This window comes from Orcinus orca, chromosome 10, assembly GCF_937001465.1.
Source record: "Orcinus orca chromosome 10, mOrcOrc1.1, whole genome shotgun sequence".
Classification (NCBI taxonomy): domain Eukaryota; kingdom Metazoa; phylum Chordata; class Mammalia; order Artiodactyla; family Delphinidae; genus Orcinus; species Orcinus orca.
In genome coordinates, this window is record NC_064568.1 from 85,377,793 (window position 1) to 85,397,887 (window position 20,095).

At 41.0% G+C, this 20,095-nt stretch overlaps 2 protein-coding genes across 10 annotated transcripts in view; one reads left to right on the forward strand and one right to left on the reverse strand.

Annotated features, from left to right (window-relative positions):
- The window catches only part of SLC17A1 (solute carrier family 17 member 1), a 226,120-nt gene that overhangs the window by 77,709 nt on the left and 128,316 nt on the right, over positions 1–20,095 (forward strand). For 6 of the 9 annotated variants that reach the window (XM_049693685.1, XM_049693688.1, XM_049693686.1 and 3 more), the window contains one exon: positions 6,920–7,447. The exons of 1 other annotated variant lie outside the window; for it this stretch is intronic. The gene's annotated coding sequence lies outside the window, so the exon portion shown is untranslated. Of the gene's footprint in view, positions 1–6,919; positions 7,449–20,095 lie in introns of those variants that run through there. 2 more of the 9 variants (XM_049693687.1, XM_049693681.1) reach the window with 2 other exon arrangements.
- SLC17A4 (solute carrier family 17 member 4) lies at positions 1,454–9,989 on the reverse strand. Its single transcript, XM_004286997.3, is given in 5 exon segments — positions 1,454–5,126; positions 5,129–5,141; positions 6,520–6,610; positions 7,448–7,595; positions 7,684–9,989. Coding segments are annotated over 5 exon segments (564 nt in total). The 5' UTR covers positions 7,865–9,989; the 3' UTR covers positions 1,454–4,995.

Consider the following 20,095-nt stretch of genomic DNA (forward strand, 5'->3'; position numbering starts at 1 on the left):
GTATATGTCCCTAGGTCTGAACTGGTTCTCTTGTAGATAGCATGTATACAGATCTTGTTTTTGTATCCATTCAGCCAGTCTATGTCTTTTGGTTGGAGCATTTTATCCATTTACATATAAGGTAATTATTGATATGTACGTTCCTACGACCATTTTCTTAATTGTTTTGGGTTTGTTATTGTAGGTCTTTTTCTTCTCTTGTGTCTCCTGCCTAGAGAAGTTCCTTTAGCATTTGTTGTAAAGCTGGTTAGGTGGTGCTGAATTCTCTTAGCTCTTGCTTGTCTGTAAAGGTTTTATTTTCTCCACCGAATCTGAATGAGATCCTTGCTGGGTAGAGTAATCTTGCTTGTAGGTTTTCCCCTTTCATCACTTCAAATATGTCCTGCCACTCCCTTCTGGCTGTAGAGTTTCTGCTGAAAGATCAGCTGTTAACCTTATGGGGATTCCCTCATATGTTATTTGTTGTTTTTCCCTTGCTGCTTTTAATATTTTTTCTTTGTATTTTATTTTTCATAGTTTGATTAATATGTGTCTTGGCGTGTTTCTCCTTGGATTTATCCTGTATGGGACTCTCTGTGTTTTCTGGACTTAACTATTTCCTTTCCCATATTAGGGAAGTTTTCAACTATAATCTCTTCAAATATTTTCTCAGTCCCTTTCTTTTCCTCTTCATCTTCTGGGACCCCTATAATTCGAATATTAGTGTGTTTAGTGTTGTCCCAGTGGTCTCTAAGACTGTTCTCAATTCTTTCATTCTTTTTTCTTTATTCTTCTCTGCAGTAGTTATTTCCACTATTTTATCTTCCAGGTCACTTATCCGTTCTTCTGCCTCAGTTATTCTGCTATTGATTCCTTCTAGAGAATTTTTAATTTCATTTATTGTGTTGTTCACCATTGTTTGTTTGCTCTTTAGTTCTTCTAGGTCCTTGTTAAAAGTTTCTTGTATTTTCTCTGTTCTATTTCCAAGATTTTGGATCATCTTTACCATCATTACTCTGAATTCTTTTTTAGGTAGACTGCCTATTTCCTCTTCATTTGTTTGGTCTGGTGGGTTTCTACTTTGCTCCTTCATCTGCTGTGCATTTCTCTGTCTTCTTATTTTGTTTAACTTATTGTCTTTGGGGTCTCCTTTTCACAGGCTGCAGGTTCGTACTTTCCATTGTTTTTGGTGTCTCCCCCAGTGGGTAAGGTTGGTTCAGTGGGTTGTGTAGGTTTTCTGGTGGAGCGGACTGGTTCCTGTGTTCTGGTGGATGAGGCTGGATCTTGTCTTTCTGGTGGGCAGGACCACATCTGGTTGTGTGTTTTGGGGTGTCTGTGAACTTATTATGATTTTAGGCAGCCTCTCTGCTAATGGGTTGGGTTGTGTTCCTGTCTTGCTAGTTGTTTGGCATAGGGTGTCCAGCTGGTCGTTGAATGGAGTTGGGTCTTAGCATTGAGATGGAGATCTCTGGGAGAGCTCTCACTGATTGATATTACATGGGGCCAGGAGGTCTCTGGTGGTCCAATGTTCTGAATTCGGCTCTCCTACTTCAAAGTTCAGGCCTGATACCCAGCTGGAGCACCAAGACCCTGTCAGACACACAGCATACCTCCTCACTGAGCCCAGGAATGGTTGATCTCTGCTAGGTGACCTGATACGAGTTGTCCTGATGCCTCTCTTACCCAAACTCAGAGGCAGAGCACCACTTGGATGAGCATGGGAAGGAAAGTCATGCAGACCAAGCCCTGACCTTTGCTTCAGCCTTCACAGCAGGGCCTGGCGCCTGGGCACTGCTGGTTCAGAAGTGGCTCATGTAACTTTAGTGGCCTAAAGTTACAGCTGGTTTCTAGAAAGGGGACAAAAAACACCACCTCCCTAATGATTAATGATGGTGAGCATCTTTTCATTGCATATTGGTCATATTTATATCTTCTTCAAAAAAATGTTTATTCAAGTTTTGCCCATTTTTTAATTGGGTTGTTTGTCTTTTTGTTGTTGAGTTTATATATTCTATATATAAGACCCTTATCAGATATGTGACTTGCACATAGTTTCTCCCATTCGGAGGTTTTCTTTTCACTTTCTCGATAGTGTTCTTTGCCACACAAAAGTTTTTAATATTTATGAAGTCTACTTTATCAATTTTTTTTGTTGCTTATGCTTTTGGTATTATATCTAAGAGACCGTTGCCAAGTCTGAGGTTGTGAAGGATTTACCCCTATGTTCTCTTCAAAGAATTTTATTATTTTAGCTCTTACATTTAGATCTTTGATCTATTTTTATCTAATTTAATTTTTGTAAATGGTGTGAATTAAAGGTCCAGATTCATTCTTTAGAATGTAGCTATCCAGTTATCCCAGGACAATTTGTTAAAAAGACTATTCTTTCCCCATTGAATGGTCTTGGCATGTTTGTCAAAAATCAGTTGACCATAGACACTTTGGTTTATTTCTGGACTCAGTTCGATTCCACTGGTCTGTATATTTATCCTTATGCTAGTACAACTCTGTCTTGATTACTGTTGCTTTGTAGAGAGCTTTGAAGTGTGAGTCCTCGAACTTGGTTCTTCTTTTTCAAGAATGTTTTGGCTATTCTGGGTCCCTTGCAATTCTGTATTAATTTTGGAATCAGCCTGTCAATTTCCACAGAGAAATTGCTTGGATTCTGATAGAAAGTTAATTAAATCTATGGCTCAATTTCAGGAGTTTTGCCATTTTAACAGTACTGAAGTCTTCCACTCCATGAACGTCAATTCTTTTCATTCATTTAGATCTTCTCTCATTTCTTTCAACAATGTTTTATACTTTTCAGAGTATAAGTCTTACATTTCTATTGTTAATTTTATTCCTAAATATATTCTTTTTTATGCTACTTTAAATGAAATTAGTTTAATTTTTGGATTGTCCATTGCAAGTATATAGAAATATGACTGATTTATGTATATCAATCTTGTATCCTGAAACCTTGCTGAACTCATTTATTATTCAAATAGTTTTTTAGTGGTTCTTTACAATTTCTATATAGAAGATTATGTCATCTGTGAATATAGTTTTATTTCTTCTCTTCCAGCCTAAGTGACTTTTATTCCTTTTTCTTGCCTAGATGCCCTGCCTAGAACCTCTACTAGGATGTTGGATAGAAATGGCAGTAGTGGACATCCTTGTCTTGTTCTTGATCTTATAGGGAAAACACACATTTAAAATTTTTTTCAAAGCCTTTCTCTAACTCCACTCTCCTGAGGCTTTTACTTTTATGTAATCCTAAATTGTTTTAGAACCATATGACTTTTTAAAAATCACATCCTGAGCAATATCTGTGAGGTACCCTAACACCCCACGTTGGAATTTCATGTCTGTTATATATGGCCACCTACAGCAAGTCTTCAATGTAACATCATCATACACCCTGTTACAGAATTAGTCACCGTAAATTTGGCCGGATACAGGCCATCCTAGAAAAGAGGAAACAGATAAATCTTTATTTCTTCCCATGGACTATGTGCACTTAAAGCAGTGACATGTTGGTGAGAGATGTCAACTTTTTTCTCAGTCTTGGGTGAAATACCTGTGTTGCATAGTATTTTCCCTCCTGTGGATAAAACGCATCATGGTTGCTTACGTTAAAGGAATGTTTATATTCAGCTAACACGTAGAAACACATGTGGGGGTACTTACCGGTAGTTATTAGGCAACGTAAGTAACTGTTTCTACTGGGAAACCCAGAAAATGTCTGTTTGTATGAATGGCATGTTTTAGTGTGCCTTCCTCATCACTGCCCCAGATAGGCTCCTGTACTGATACCCAAATTAAGCACCTTGGCCACTTCCCCTTTTTAGGTTTTGGAGAACATTACATCAGATGAATTGATCTGGACACCTGCTAACCAGGTGAAGCTGGGTTTCAGTCCAGTTTGCCAGATAGCACTGTCCCAATTGCCACAGGTTTTGGTAGCTTGTTCTTTGAAAGGACTGGGAATGTTTCTGAGCAGAACCAGAGTGTGTGGTTGGTGGAGGATCACAAAAAGAAGTTTCATTTTCATTTTCTTAGTAACAAATATTTACAAAGAATGGGAATTTGGTCAAGTACAAAAAGTGTGCCTTGTGAATGCTGCGGATAAAATGTATTCCTATTAGGGAGAGCAGCAATATCAAACTACCTGAGTCCCAAACCCCAGGAGTGTGCAGTGTTTTTATTTTCAGGATACAGCATAGGTATAGAGCAAATGGTGGATGGTTTCATACCACGTGCTTGGACCTAGCAAGATATTGGAATTGTTCAGACCTCTCACTCAGAGACTTTTGAGAGTAAGAACGAGTAAGGAGGATAAAATTGCACCGTTTTTATGTCAAGAGATGAGAAGTGTAACAAATGCCTAGGATAAACTAATTGGGACAAAGAAAACAACTTGAAAAAATATACTAAGCCAGACTATTCCTCCGAACTGTTGTAAAGCTTTCTTATATCCACTGGGTATCAGGACTCAGTGACATTTATGTGTGCTTTTTTCTTTCTCTACAAAACTTAGTGTAAAACAGCACTAGGAGAGCCTGGGTCTGAACTCCTTATTGAGGGGGAGAGGGACCAGCACACAAGCTGGGACTGAGGGGCAGTCACCAGCCCAAGGAAGAAGATGGCATGGAGATTCCTAGGAGGCCAGCCCCTGCCACCATGCACACCCTGTGGGCATCTCTTTTGTCCATGTATTGTTTGTAAAAAGTAACACATCTGAATTTTAAATTTGGGTTTATTTGTCTTCCACTCTGCATTAGTTGCCTTATAAATGATTGTTAAATAAACCGAAAGCAAGCACAAGAAGATAAAATTTTATTCTAAGACTTTACGAAAGAGCCTTTCCATAATTTGCAACACTCACTCCTCCATGTCCTAGGTGTATGGGCCAGTGGAAAATCTGAGATTTCTGTACTTTAAGGACAGCCCATTTTGGGGTAGAACTGTAAGTCAGGGGAATGTCCATGAGGGCAAACAGTGAACAACTAAGCACTGGCATCTAATTCGTCACTCGGTTTGCTCAGAAGCGGGTGCACCTCTACCTTTAGCCCAGTCCTGCACCTCTGCTTGGCCAAAGATGAGGTAGAAAAACAGGCCTGCTATGTTCACAGCAGCTGAAAGCAAGAAGACATTCCTCAACTGAACTCTGAGTCCTGGAGGCAGGAAACTACAAGTTATTAACAGTCTCCTAGTTCTTGTCCCTCCTGGTTCAGAAAGGCTTTGGCACCATATTCTACCGCCCTCATCCCCAACTCTGCCCCGCATTACATGTTCCTGGTTGTTCTTAGAATATGCAGGTACATTTCCGGTGCCCTGGCCTTTCCCTCTGCTGGAATATTCCTCCCCTCAAGTAGTCATTTCTCTCGCCCATGTACTTGCTTCCCATAAATATTACTTTTTCAATGAGACTTCCTCGGCCACCCTACTTAAAACTGAAATCCCACCCCCTCTTATGTGCCCTATTCTCCTCTCCGGCCCTACTCTTTTCTTAGCGCTTACCACCAATCACTATACCATGTTTTCGTTTAGTTTGTTAGTTTTCTATCGGTTTCTTTCCTACCGACTTCACAAGGGCAGGGACTTCTGTTGGTTTTATTCACTTAAACAGTGCATTGCACATGCTAATGTTCATTGCATATATGTCGAATGAATGAAGAGATAAATGAGTGAGTGAGTGAGTAATAAGGGGAACGAGCAGTTTGAGAATTTCCGTTGTAAACAGTGTTAGTCAGTGGCTGGAAGAGAACTGAAGCTTCAAAAAAAAAAAAAAGGACTTGGGAAAAAAAAAAAAAAAAAAAGGACTTGGTGTCAAAAAGAATACCCTTTCTTTGTTATTCTCCATTCATTTTCCTGGCTTACTGGTGGAAACCACAGGAAACTTAAAGAATGATAGTCATGTGAATGTCATATGTATGTTTCTTCACATAAAGTCTGTATCAGTCCGATTCTTATGAAATTGTCATCAGATGAATTTGTTTATTCTGACAACTTTAAATGCATCTCCCAGGATGGAAGGCTGTATGAATGTAAAAACACCATGTAAGCAATACCGGGCAGAGGAATTTATGTACTAACCACTGATGAGCATACCTGTAATGTACAGGTTGCTCCTTCACTCTGTCATTCACTCATCCATTCAGCATCTCGTTCATTTGTTCTATAAATATTTGTTGGGTTCCTACATAGGGTGACCAACTCTTTCCAGATTGCCTGGAACTTTCAAGGTTTTAGTGTTGAAAGTCCCACATCCCAGGAAACCCCTCAGCCCCAGCCAATCAGAATGGTTGGCCGTTCTATACTTCACAAGAAGGGTCATGATTATTGCTAGAAAATGTGATGACTAGCACGAGAAACTCATTCTAAGAACTCATAAAGCATAAACTCATACAATAGAGCATTCTCCTTCACTCCATACCCTGAACATGTGGTAATTTTTCTGCATGAGCTGAGCCTAGGGTCAGAATGAGAGGCTGGATGATCTTTTGAGGTGACTCTTGTGAATATCATAATCATCAGAACATTTGGCCTTACATGACTGATGAAAAATCCGGCAACTGTGGGAGAGATGGCTCCCGCTATGTAAGAAAAGATCTGTGATAGTCCCCTGAGTAAGGCACTGTACCTGCGAGAGAGAAAGTGTGAGAAAACAATATTCCTCTGTAAGCAAAGGGTTAATCTCAGCTGATCTGTTGCAACTCTATGATTATCTCTGGGGATTGCTGGAGTTGTGCTGACCCTTAGTCAAACCTGAATGAAATGTACTGACTAGTGATGAGTATAATCCAGTGCTAGGATCTGGGATTTCCAAGGGGTCACCTGCACTAACTTGTCAACGTTCATTATACAAAAGGTACAGATTGATGGTTGGCAGCTGGTTTATATGTTCTTTTGTCTTCTGCTGTGGAGCCTGATCTTTCAGCCTTGCTTTTAGGTATAAAAGACCTCCCATTGGATGAGACATTGGCTTCCCTGAGACCAAGGTGTCTCCCATGTAATTTGGTGGTTCATTACCTGAAGATGAAGTGTGTCCTATTGACTGTGAACGGTCCATGGATGGTCCCTGGGAGCTATATTTGGCAGTCTCAGTCATCTGGTATTTACCTATATCAGAGGTGAATGTTTCTCCTGCTATCCTGTATCCTCTACCTTTATTAAAGCCTTACATGAGCACGCCCTCTGAAGTTTACGAGTCCTTTCAGTGATCCAGCCCTGTGTAACTGCTGCATTCCCCAACAGAAGGAAATTGGTGTGAGTCTCCCACAGTTGAACTGTGAGTGTGGCCACTGACTTCTCCTGTTTTCATCTGGAAAAACTAAGTTCACAGAGGTTGGCTAGCTTTGGGTCCCTTCCAGGAATTATTTGGATGTACGACTGGTGCTGAAATTTCCTGTGACCCATTGCATGTGTCACATTTTACCCATGTGTCAGAGCAGCTTTAGGGATGATCACAGGTCCCTACCGAGGAGCAATATCCATGAAGTTGACAAGGGCTCCTGATTGGCTGAGGCTTTTGGTAGCAGAAGACAGTATCAAGAAGGCCATGGTGGCACTGAAGCTGGATCTGACCCCGAAAAGGGACATGAAGAACGCAGATGGGAGGAGAACCCCTGGGGCAGGAGAACAAACACAGTGAATAGGAAGCTTCCCTGAGCATCCCACATCCACCCACCCCCCCATGTCTACCTTGGTTCTTACCTATGGCAGTGAAGAGTTTCCTGATGGTATTGAGTCTGAGGATTTTTCTGGAGAGGAGAAAATCTGCCAGTAGACCTCCAGGGACAATGCAGATACAGGCAGAAACAAACGGCAGGGCTGACAGCATCCCACTCTGAGAACCAGAGCTGAGGTGAGGTGCATGCCTCACTACACCCACCATGACACAGATTGATCCCTGGGTGGATTGTCTACGTCTATAGCTTTTCTTTTATATACACATCACCTTTAATATGAATTTCTGGAATGAGCCAATATAATTTTAGTGCCTGAGGAAAAATAGGCATACAGTTCAATTTGAAAAAAAAATGGACCAATGCTGTCTTCATATATAAGGATCATGTAGAAATAGATATTAAAAGGAACAAAAGCCAGTAGAAAAATAGTCAAAGGATATGAATGGACCATTTACAGAAAAAGAAAAATAAGTGATTTCTAAGCATATTAAAAGGTATCCACCCTCATAATAGTAAAACTACTGTGAGATACCATTTTATCAAACTGCCAAAAGTGCAACAGTTTTGTGACGTGATCTGTGGTGATGCCAGGGGTATCAGGTACTTCCAAATATTATCAATGCCCAATGGAGGGCAATTTGACAATAAATATAAAAGTTTATAGAGGAGATAGATCAAGATAGTGGAGTAAGAGGACGCGGAGCTCACCTCACCCCGTGAAACATCAAAAATACATCTACGTGTGGAGCAATTCTCACTGAAAACAAACTGGAGACTGGCAGAAAGACTCTTATACAACCAAGTCTGTAAGAAAGTTTCGCATGTAATTGGGTAGAAGGGAGAGAAGTGATCAGATCGGGACCTACACTCCTGGGAGGGTACACAGAAGAGGAGGGGGAATTACACAGGCTCAGAGATCCTCCCTGGGGAGTGAGTGGTGAGAACCACTGAGCACTACGCCCTAGGGTCTGGCACCAGGAGGACAAGTCCCCTTAGCTGATTCAAAAAACTGGGATTGATAGCAGGACTATAACGAACCAAGACTCCGCTCATGAAGAGCGTGCATACACTGGCTTACTCCCAAAAAAAGGCAGAGGAAGCAGATTGAAACTCATAGGGACTCTGGCTGGTTTCCCACCACTGCCTAACACACACCCCAGCCTGCGCAGAGCACCTGCTCCAGCCCCTCTTGCTCCCAGTGCAGCTCCACACTGGAGAGAGGGCTGCCATGGCTGAGAGGAGTATGCAGTTGTGAGAGAAAGAGGTAGCTCAGACTTAGCACAGCATCTGGACATTGCTGGTGCCTATGAAGGCAGAAGATCAGGAGCTGTCCAGGACTCCGACTAGTGCCGGCACTACCACGGTCTGCACTCCAACCCATACCAAGCACCCACTCCAGCTCCTCTTGCTCCAGCGCTGTTCCCCTCTGGGTGAGTGTGCCTGTGCTGGGAGCGGGGAGAGCACACACTTAGAGGGAATGGAGCCAGATCAGACCAACCCTCAGGTCTTCTGAGCCAGCAACGTGGAACCCACCCCGACCCTGATAGTGTGGTGTTGGCCACCAAACCGAGGAGAAGCCCTGGCTCACAACTGGCTCTTGCTCTAGCCCTTCTGCTTCTAGCCCTACCTCCTACCCTGGTGATAGCTGCTAGCACACCACTGGGGAAGAGGGACTTATGCTCAACGTCAGATGTAGCTGTGCCACCAAAGACACTGGGCACATACAGACTGCACAGGGATGCTTCCATACAAGGACACCCCTTCAATTCCAGGATAGCTAAATGTTTCACCTAATTTCATAGAGACAGAGAAAGTTAAGCAAAATGAAGAGATAGAGAAATTTAATTCAAAGGAAAGAACAAGAGAAAACCCCTGAAAAAACAAGTAATGAAACAGAAATAATGTACCAGATAAGAGTTCAAAGTATTAGTAATAAGAATGCTAACTAAATTAAAGAGTAGATGAACACAGTGATAATTTTAATAAGGAAATAGAAAACATATAACAGAGCCAGCCAGAACCAAAGAATACAATAACTGAAATGAAAAACACAATCAAAGGAATTAACGGCTGACTGGGTGATACAAAAGAATGCATATGTGACCTGGAAGATAGAATAATGGAAATTGCCCAATCAGAGCTGCAAAAAGAAAAACAGAAGAGTTTAAGAGATCTCTAGGATAACATTAAGCAAACCATGATTTGCACTATAGGAGTCCCAGAAGGAGAAGAGAGAGAGAGAGAGACAGGTCAAAAATGTATTTGATAAAATTATGGCTGAAAACTTCCCAAACCTGCAGAAAGAAACAGATATCCAGGTACAGGAAGCACAGAGGGACCCAAACAAGATGAACCTAAACAGACCTACACCAAGACATATCATAATTAAAATGGAAAAATTAAAGATAAAAAGAGAATTCTAAAGGCAGCAAGAGAAAAACAGTCATATACAAGGGAACCCCCATAAGACTATCAGCTGATTTTTCTGCAGAAACTTTGCAGGCCAGAGGTAGTGGCATGATATATTTAAAGTGCCGAAAAGGAAAAACCTGCAACTAGGATACTCTACCCAGCAAGATGATCATTTAGAATTGAAGGAGAGATAAAGAACTTCTCAGACAAGCAAAAACTAAAAGAGTTAATCAATACCAAACCTACCCAAAATGTAATGTTAAAGGGTCATCTCTAAGTGGAAAAGAAGAGGCTACAACAAGAAGTAAGAATCTATAGGAAAGCAAAAATCCCACTAGTAAAAGAAAATAGACAGTAAAGACTGGCTCAACTACTTAAATAGGCTAGCATGAAGATTAAAAGACAAAAAAATTGTAAAATCAACTATAAATACAATTAACAGTGAAGGGATAAACATGAAGATGTAAAATATGACATCAAAACACAAAACATGGAGGAGGGGAGTAAAAAATGTAGATCTTTTAGAATGTGTTTGAACTTAAGTGACTACCAGTTTAAAACAAGTAGATATAAGTAAACATACATGAACCTCATAGTAACCACAAATTAGAAACCTACAATAGATACAAAAAAAATGAGAGAAAGGAACACAAGGATACCACCTAAAAAATCATCAAACCACAAGAGAATAAACGAAAAGAAAAAAGAACAGAAAAGAACTATAAAAACCATCAGAAAACAAGAAACAAAATGACAATAAGGACATACCTACCAATAATCACTTAAAATGTCAATGGACTAAATGCTCTAATCAAAAGACATAAGGTGGCTAATTGAATTAAAAAACAAGACCCATCTGTATGCTGCCCACAAAGACTCACTTCAGAGCTAAAAACACATACAGATTGAAAGTGAGGGGATGGAAAAAGACATTTCATGCAAATGGAAATGACAAAAAATGGGGGGTAGCAATACTCATATCAGACAAAATAGACTTTAAAACAGTTTATAACAAAAGACAAAGAAGGGCATTATATAATGATAAAGGAATCAATACAAGAAGATATAACACTTTCTAACATGTATGGACCTAATATAGGAGCACCTAAATATATAAAGCAAATATTAACAGACATAAAGGGAGAAATTGACAAAGATATAATAATAGTAGGAGACTTTAATACCTCACTTACATCAATGGACAGGTAATTCAGACAGAAAATCAATAAGGAAACAGTGGTCTTAAATGACACAACAGACCAGTTGGACTTACAGGACATTCCATCTAAAACCAGCAGAATACACATTCTTTTCAAGTGCACATGGAATGTTCTCCAGAATGGATCACATGCCACGTTACAAAAGAAGTTTCAACGAACTTAAGAGGATAGCAATTATATCTGGCATTTGTTCCAACCACAATGGTATGAAACTAGAAATCAATTACAGGAAGAAAAATGGGAAAAACATAAACATGTGGAGACTAAAGAACATGCTACTTAAAAAAAAAAAAAGGTCAGTGAAGACATCAAAGAGGACATAAGAAATACCTTGAGACAAATGAAAATGGAAACACAGTACTCCAAAATCTATGGGATGCAGCAAAAGCAGTTAGTTTATGGCAGTAGAGGCCTTCCTCAAGAAACAAGAAAAATCTCAAACTCTGGTATTTGAAAGAGAAAGCAAAAAGCCCAAAGTCAGCAGAAGCAAGGAAATAATAAAAATCAGAGAGGAAATAAATAAAACATAGACCAAAAATAAATAAATAGCTATAGAAAAGATCAGTGAAACCAAGACTTGGTTTTCTGAAACGGTAAACAAACTTGATAAACCTTTAACCAAGATCATCAAGAAGAAAAGAGAGAGGATCCAAATAAAATAAGAAATGAAAGAGGAAAAATACCACCCAATACCACAGAGATACAAAAAAAATCATAAGAGAATACTATGAACAGTTATATGTCAACAATTTGGACAACCTAGAAGAAATAGATAATTTCTAGAAACATACATGACTGAACCAAAAATAGACACTCTGAACAGACCAATCACTGGTAGTGAAATTGAATTCATAATTTAAAATATAGCTCCCAGTAACAAAAGTCCCAGACCAAATGGCTTCAGAGGGGAGTTCTACCAAACATTAAAGAAGAGCTCATACCTATCTTTCTCAAACTATTCCAAAAACTGGGAGAGGGGAGAATACTCCCAAATTCATTCTATGAGACCACCAGTACCCTATACCAAAATCAGACAAAGACACTACAAAAAAAATTATAGGCCAATATCTCTGATGAATATAGAAGCAAATATCCTCAACAAAATATTAGCAAACCAAATTCAACAATATATAAAAAGGATCATACCCCCATGATAAAGTGATTTATTCCAGGAAGGCAAGGATGGTTCAATGTTCACAAATCAATCTATGTGAGACATCATATTAACAAAAGGAAGGATGAAAATCACATAATCATCTCAATAGATGCAGAAAAAAGCATGTGACAAAACTTAATATCCATTCATGGTAAAAACTTCCATCAAAATTGGAACATGGGCTTCCTTGGTGGCGCAGTGGTTGAGAGTCCGCCTGCCGATGCAGGGGACACAGGTTCGTGCCCCGGTCCGGGAGGATCCCACATGCCGCGGAGCAGCTAGGCCCGTGAGCCATGGCCGCTGAGCCTGCACGTCCGGAGCCTGTGCTCCGCAATGGAAGAGGCCACAACAGTGAGAGGCCCGCATAATCCAAAAAAAAAAAAAAAAATTGGAACATAACATAATAAAGGCTGAGAAAACAGGGCAGATTGGGGACAGGAATGAGAGTAAGATTTTTTACTCTTTTACCTGTTTATATATATTTTTAAAATGTTGATCCCTGTTTTTATCAATTCAACTCCTAAATTAAATTGCCATTAAAGAAAATGCAAGGAAAGGAGGCCATTCTTTGTTGTATGTAACCCAAACAATGAAAAGGATTTCACTGTCAACGGGTCCGAGATGTTTATTTTACATATGAGTAAACATATGTTGAATAAGACTTCTAGGAGGAGAAAATAAAGAGAATTGAGGACAGGCAATACTTTTAAAAATATTGAATAGGACTCCTTCAGAATAGATGAAACATAAGATTTCTCAGATTCAAGAATTACAGAGTGTCAAGCCAAAGAAATGAAATGAAATTTATACCTAGACATATCATAAGGCTGCAGTATATGTATACTGCAGGATACAAAAAGCACAGGCCTTATTTATAATAATAGATACCATTTACAATAATAGATACCATTTGTAATAATAGATACCATTTATATACTATAGATAATAGTATATGTATACTGCAGGATACAAAAAGCACAGGCCTTATATACAATAATAGATAAAGGTCATTGACAAAAGGGGAGAAATCCATTTCAGTATGATATCAGGGGAGAGGTGTTTTTTAAACTTCTTCAAAATAATTTTAAAAAGACAAAATATAGGAAAATGGGTAAAGAGCAGGTAACTATCAGAAGAATAGATAAATACAGATGAAGAACGAACAGTGGGAAATGCAGTCTGCCTTACTATAGAGGAAGGCCATGGATATCAAAGGAACAATATCATACTATCTCTTACCCATCAACCTTCATAAATATTTAAAAGACTTTTATCACCAAGTTTAGGCAGAAGTGTGAGTAATAAGCTGTTATTTATGGTGGTCAAACTGCATTCCTTCTACCGATATTGCTGCTTCACGGTGTCTGCACAGCCACACAGAGTATGTCCCAAGACACTCCTTGTAGCAGCAATATTTGTAAAAGTAAAAAATCAGGAACAACTAATGATCATTAATATTTAAATAGTTAAGTAAAGTACATGTAAATTTTAGAATACAGCAGTCAAAAAGAATTAATTGGATCTATATTAAAAAGCATATAGGGCTTCCCTGGTGGCGCAGTGGTTGGGAGTCCGCCTGCCGATGCAGGGGACGCGGGTTCGTGCCCCGGTCTGGGAAGATGCCCCGGTCTGGGAAGATCCCCGGTCTGGGACGCGGGTTTGTGCCGCGGAGCGGCTGGGCCCGTGAGCCATGGCCAATGAGCCTGCGCGTCCGGAGCCTGTGCTTCGCGGCGGGAGAGGCCACAACAGTGAGAGGCCCGCGTAATGCAAAAAAAAAAAAAAAAAGCATATGAAGATTTAACAGACATTAAGTGGAAAAAGTACATTGTAGAATAGTAAGTATAAGATAATAAGTAAAACATACATAATATTCCATTATGTAATTTATGTGTTATAAATGAATAGAAAATTTACAATGCTGAGAGAGTGACAGCTCTCATCTACATTGTCCTGAGCTCTGGTTTTAAAATTAAGATGCATGAATCTGGTAACACGGGTCATCTGTATATAAGGGAATGCAGAGGACCACTCCCTTGGGGAGGGATGGCCACGGGGGGATTTAATTCTATCTATGGTGTTTAAATGTGTTACAGCAATAATGTATTTGTGAATTATTACTGTGATTAAAAAACACATTTACAATTGCAACAACAGAAAGCTGTCACAAAAACTGGGGTCACAATGTGTGGAATCTTTCATCCTGACACCTTCAGAAATTGTGTGCACCTGTGTACGTGTGCGGTAACGTGTCTAAGTGTAAATGGATGTTCAAATAGCACTCTTCTGACTCCAATTTGATTGAACATATCCTATTCTGAGAGGAAAACAATACATGTTGCCTTTATTCCAAAACGATGGGAAAGACTGGAGAAGGAGGAGGCTGCTGAGGGCACAAACTGACTGAGATGAAGAAGCTGAGAGGGTTTCTCTAGAGGTAGTTGCTGGTACGCTCCGTCTCTTATTCACCCTGCCTTCATGAAAGAGGGGAAGTGGGTGCCGCCCCTCACCTCAAGTCAAACGATAGCTGCTGCCTGCAAAAGGGTCGCCCAGAGATTGACTTATGTCCCCTGGAGGTTGTGTGTGTGCATGCCGGTGTGTATGTGTGTGAGAGAGAAGGGGACTGATAAGTGACACAGGCCTTAGACTCTAAGGCCATGGGGCTGTGACTCTTGGCCTGAGGCCGCAGAGCAGAGAAGGGCCCACAGCACACTGAGAGGTCAGGAGACCTCCCACAGCAGCAGGTGCAAAGACGCCTGGACAGAGACCTGCAGGTTCCTTCTGAACCAGATACGGATGATTCAGGAGAGGTCCGGTTTACAGCCTTTTAAAATCCTGCCCAGGAGAACTGTCTAGAGGGGCCACATACCCCAAAAAAGGTGGGGTGGACTGCAGGATGCCCAGCAGGTGAGGGAGGAACAGTAAGGGCTGAGCAGTGGACACGCATCACCTGTGACATGGGGGAGACTGATGGGTGTCCCCAGTGGGGAACTCTCCAAAAGATCAGCACTGAACATCCACCCAAGCCCAGAGAGCCCCAATGCCAGATCACAAGAGTCCCAGTCAAAACCCACACTTCCGGCCTCTTATCCACCAACCCATACCTCCGTAAGCGCCAGCCCTAGAAGGATCAGATGCCTCAGCTAGCAAGAGGGGCGAGGGGAGGAGCTGACGGAGAAGGGAATAAGAAGCCAGACCAAATCATCCACCACACCCCTCCCCAATCAGACCCAAGCTGGAGGCGGGAGAAGCTCTAATTTTAGATAAAATTTGGAGTTTTATGCTTTTCATCAGACTGCAGCTATTAATTATAACATGAGATTATTTGGAGGCTGAAAATAACCAATGGACTTTTCACTCTCTGAAAGTGATCAGAAAAGTTATGGGGCTGAGCAGATATAAAGGGAAGTGAGGGCAGGGCAGGAGTTGCTGGTAAAGTAAAATTTCGAATTTCTCTCTATGGAGTACTACTTTTATTAACATAAGAGCAAGTATGTATCTGATTCTCTGATGATCTGTTTTTAAGTATAAATGCAAACATTGCATAATGTCTGTGCATGTCACAACTACAGTTGGTAGTGGTTAACTAACAGAACAGTTGCCTAATTACGTCATTCAAAAGCACAGATGTTGGAGACCAAGGAGCCCTCCAGTCCACACTGAAATACAGAAACAAACTGAAAGTTGAATTGAAATCCAAATCATTGTTCATTGGCAAAATAGAGTGGCTCTGCTAACTGAGAAGAAACCTGTCACAAGAAGGGACTGAATATCCCGCTGTATAAGTAATTTGCTTATCATGTCTGTCTACACCTTAGGGCAATTAGTTTAATTGACAGGGTTATTAGCAGTCACAGAACTGAAGACATAGCTTTCAGAGTAACATTTTCCCCCAAGGGTTACACCTATAAGGACTCTTCTAGTGTACCAGTGCCTAAGAGTTCACCGACCACTTGTTCCTTCATTGATTCAGTAAATATTTGTTGAGCCAATAAGTGGAATGTTCTGCTACCTTAGCCCTTTCTCTTGCATTTGTGACTGAAGGACTCCATTCTCATTAAATTTCCTCTCTATATACTTATTATTACAGAAGCACTTGCTAGTTTTTCTGGCAACCAGCAATAATGCCAGCATACTGTCCACACCAGCATCCCTTACCCTATACCAGCTTTGTCCCAACTTCTATTGCCTTGTTAACTCCAGCAAAGTCTCCAGGAGGGGCACAAAATGAAAAGAAAGAGGAATGACATTTGCTATGAAGAAAAGGAGAGTAGCGGTGACAGTGACTTAGTAACTAGCATCTGGTGAAGAGGGCAACTACTTTGCCAAATCTAACTACTTTACCTGGTTGTGTGAGAAAGTTACATGTGAGCTGAAATGGGAATGATGAGAAAGAGGCAGCTCTGAGCCACAGCATTCCAGGCAAAGGAACCAGCAAGTTTGTCCAATGTAGCCAGTGCAGAGTGAGTGAGGAGGTTAATGGTGGGAGATGAGATCAAAGTGGTGGTCAGGGCCACACCATGAAGGGTCCTATGGGGTGGATAAGGGGACTGGATTTCCATTGGCTGCTGTGGGGTGCGTGGTCTACAAGGTCCAAGACTAGGACCCAAGAAACTGGAGAAGAGGCTGTTGTAGTCACCCATTGAAGGGTTGATGGTGTCTGGGCTAGGCTGTCGTGGTTCAAAAGACAAGACTGGGAATCTGTTTTGGAGCTAGACCCAAGAAGAATTGCTGATAAGGTGGATAGTGGGATGAGAAAAGAGGCGGGGGGGGGGGCGATTTTTGGAGACTTCTAGATTTATGGCTTGAGCAAATGAGTGAATGGTAGTGTGCTCAATGGAGGTGGGGAAATGAGCGAGAAGGGAGCAGGTTTCCAGAAGAAAAACAAGAGTTTCATTTTGGACATGTTGGGTTTGAGATGCCTGTTAGACCCAGAAGAGAAGATTGCCAAGTAGGCATTGTGTCTATGAGTTGGTAGCTTGGGACAGAGGGCCCAGGTAGAAATATAAATTTGAAAGTCATCAGCCCTATTTATTTAGAGACCAGGTAAATGAGGAAGAACCAGCAAAGAAATTGGGCCATTCATTCTTCTATCAATTTCCTGGCAGTTTCTCTGGCCAAGATTGTTTCTGTGTCTATGACCTTTGCATTAAGTATACCCTGCTTTTCCACCATTGATTAGTTCACTGTAGAATGAGACTTTTCTCTAAGGTACCATGCAGAGTTATTAATAACTCAAATGTTATCTCTGTCTGGTCTCAGCACTGAACATTTCTTCCATATAAGAACAGTTCATGGCTCTTATTCATAGCCCCAGAATAAAAGTTCTCTGCCCCAAACTCTTCACTCACTACCTACTTCCCAAAGCCATGTGGGATTTCATTTTGTTTTACTCTTCCCCCTAAATTAATTGGAAAGGTCTAGTCAGTTTTGATTATTTGATGTTTTAGCCCCGATGAAAATCTCCCTTTGTCAGAATATACACTTACTGTCTCACCATAGATGTGATCAATGTCTTCTTTTTTAATTAATGTGTCCCACAAAAACAAGCCCAGTTTAGGAATCTTCAGCTGGCCATCTAGCCTAATGCCAATAAATGGGTGATATTAACCCTAAAAAGCATAATTTAAAATTGTTGGTTTATCTCCAGGTCTCTGTAGCCATCCTTTTGGATAATTTTGTTCCCTGGAGTTCTGGGGCTCTGGTTTCTCTTAGGAAAAGGTGACATCTTCTCTCACTTCTGAGAATTATCTCAGGAAAGAAGAGGTCTCTTCCCCATTCCAACAATCTCTACCCCAAAACAGCAAATTAAGCTCCTCTCTATGGGAAAACCCATTCCCATCATCTCAAAAGCAGAATATTAAAGAGCAAAAGATTGAAGGCTAACCTGAGGGAGGTGCAGTGCAGGGTCCTCATTCCATTCAAATAAATTTCTCTAAACGTCTCCAAATTTCCTAGTCTTCAGGAGGTAAATGATTACCCCAAACCTTTAGCATCTATGTTACCAAAGGGGAGAATTTTATTGGCTTAATGGTTTAATTTTTAACTTCACTTTCATTGTCTCACTGACAAGTACATCGAGCTCATTAAATCTTCCTCATGCTTCAAGCCCAGATGAGGCCAATGCCATCTTCCCTGATCTCCCATTTGGAATTGATGCCCCCTTCTTGTAGGAACCTGACAGCCCATGCTCCTTGTTTAAGCACTGCTACCTTATGGGGTCTCTCAGCGTTATTATATTCTTCATGAGGATGGGGTATGTCTTGTCCCTTTTTGGTCCTCTCCCCATTATCCTCCTGTTTAATACAACTGGGCTCTCCACAGAGTGGAGACTTAATATATTTTGGTTAATTTGAATGATTTTTTTTTTTCGGTACGCGGGCCTCTCACTGTTGTGGCCCCTCCTGTTGCGGAGCACAGGGTCTGGACGCGCAGGCTCAGCGGCCATGGCTCACGGGCCCAGCCGCTCCGCGGCATGTGGGATCTTCCTGGACCGGGGCACGAACCCGTGTCCCCTGAATCGGCAGGCGGACCCTCAACCACTGCGCCACCAGGGAAGCCCAACTTGAATGATTTTTGTGGTTTTCTGATTATACCTATTTGCACAAAGGCCATTGAGTTTTCTGTGAAAATTGACACCCTGTGATTTTGCTCCCTTTTGTAGCAAAATATTTCATAAGACAGGCATGCTTGTCTGTTTCCTCACCTCCAATTCTCTCTCTCTCTTAAAACTGAACTATAGTTGACTTACAATATTATATTAGTTTCAGGTATACAGCATAGTAATTCGATATTTTTCTAGATGATACTCCATATATAGTTATATTCTCTCTTGAGCCCACCAGCAACAAGAGAGCCCTTGGCAAAGCCATCACTGACCTCCATACTTGCAAATCCAGTGGTCACTTACGCCTTATCTGTCGATACTTAACAGCTTTCATCACTCACTCCTTCCTGTTTCCCTTGATTGCCACATGCCATTCAGGTCTGATTTTTCTCATGCCTTATTGGTTGCTCTTTCTGAATCCTTTTTGCTGAATCACCATCTTTTCCTTAACCTCTAATGTTGGTGTACCCAGAGCTCTGTTCTTGAACTTCTTCCCTACCTAAACTCACTCCCAAGGTGATCCCATGCAGTATCCTTTCCTTACATGCCCTCCCTCTGAGATCCAAACTTTCTTCAGCTGCCTTCACCTGTTGTAGAGGTTGGATTTCCACCAAGTGACGCAAAACTACAGCAGCTCCTCTGCCATCCAGTGAGCTACACATGTGCCCTCTCCCAGAAGGTCTGGATCTCAGTCCTTGATGCTCCCCTTTGGCCCTATGGGTAGTAACTGCCCTTATCTCTGCTAGTCCTCTACTATTTAGAGTTATTTTTACTGCTTATTAGCCAGTCCCAAGTCCTTACTCCAATTCCCTGAATTCATTCTTTATATTCAAATTTCCCTCTTCAGATAACTGTTGGTTTCTCTCTCCTGATCGGATCTAGTGGTATAACCGTTGACTTATTTTTTGTGTATTTACTGAAAATTAAACCATTGGGATCATAGTATGTCCTTGTGTGCTATTTATTTAATGTTCTCACAGAGTTGACTTCTAATGTTTAACATAGGAAATAGGTCACTCTGAACAATGTTGAGCGTGTTGTTTTC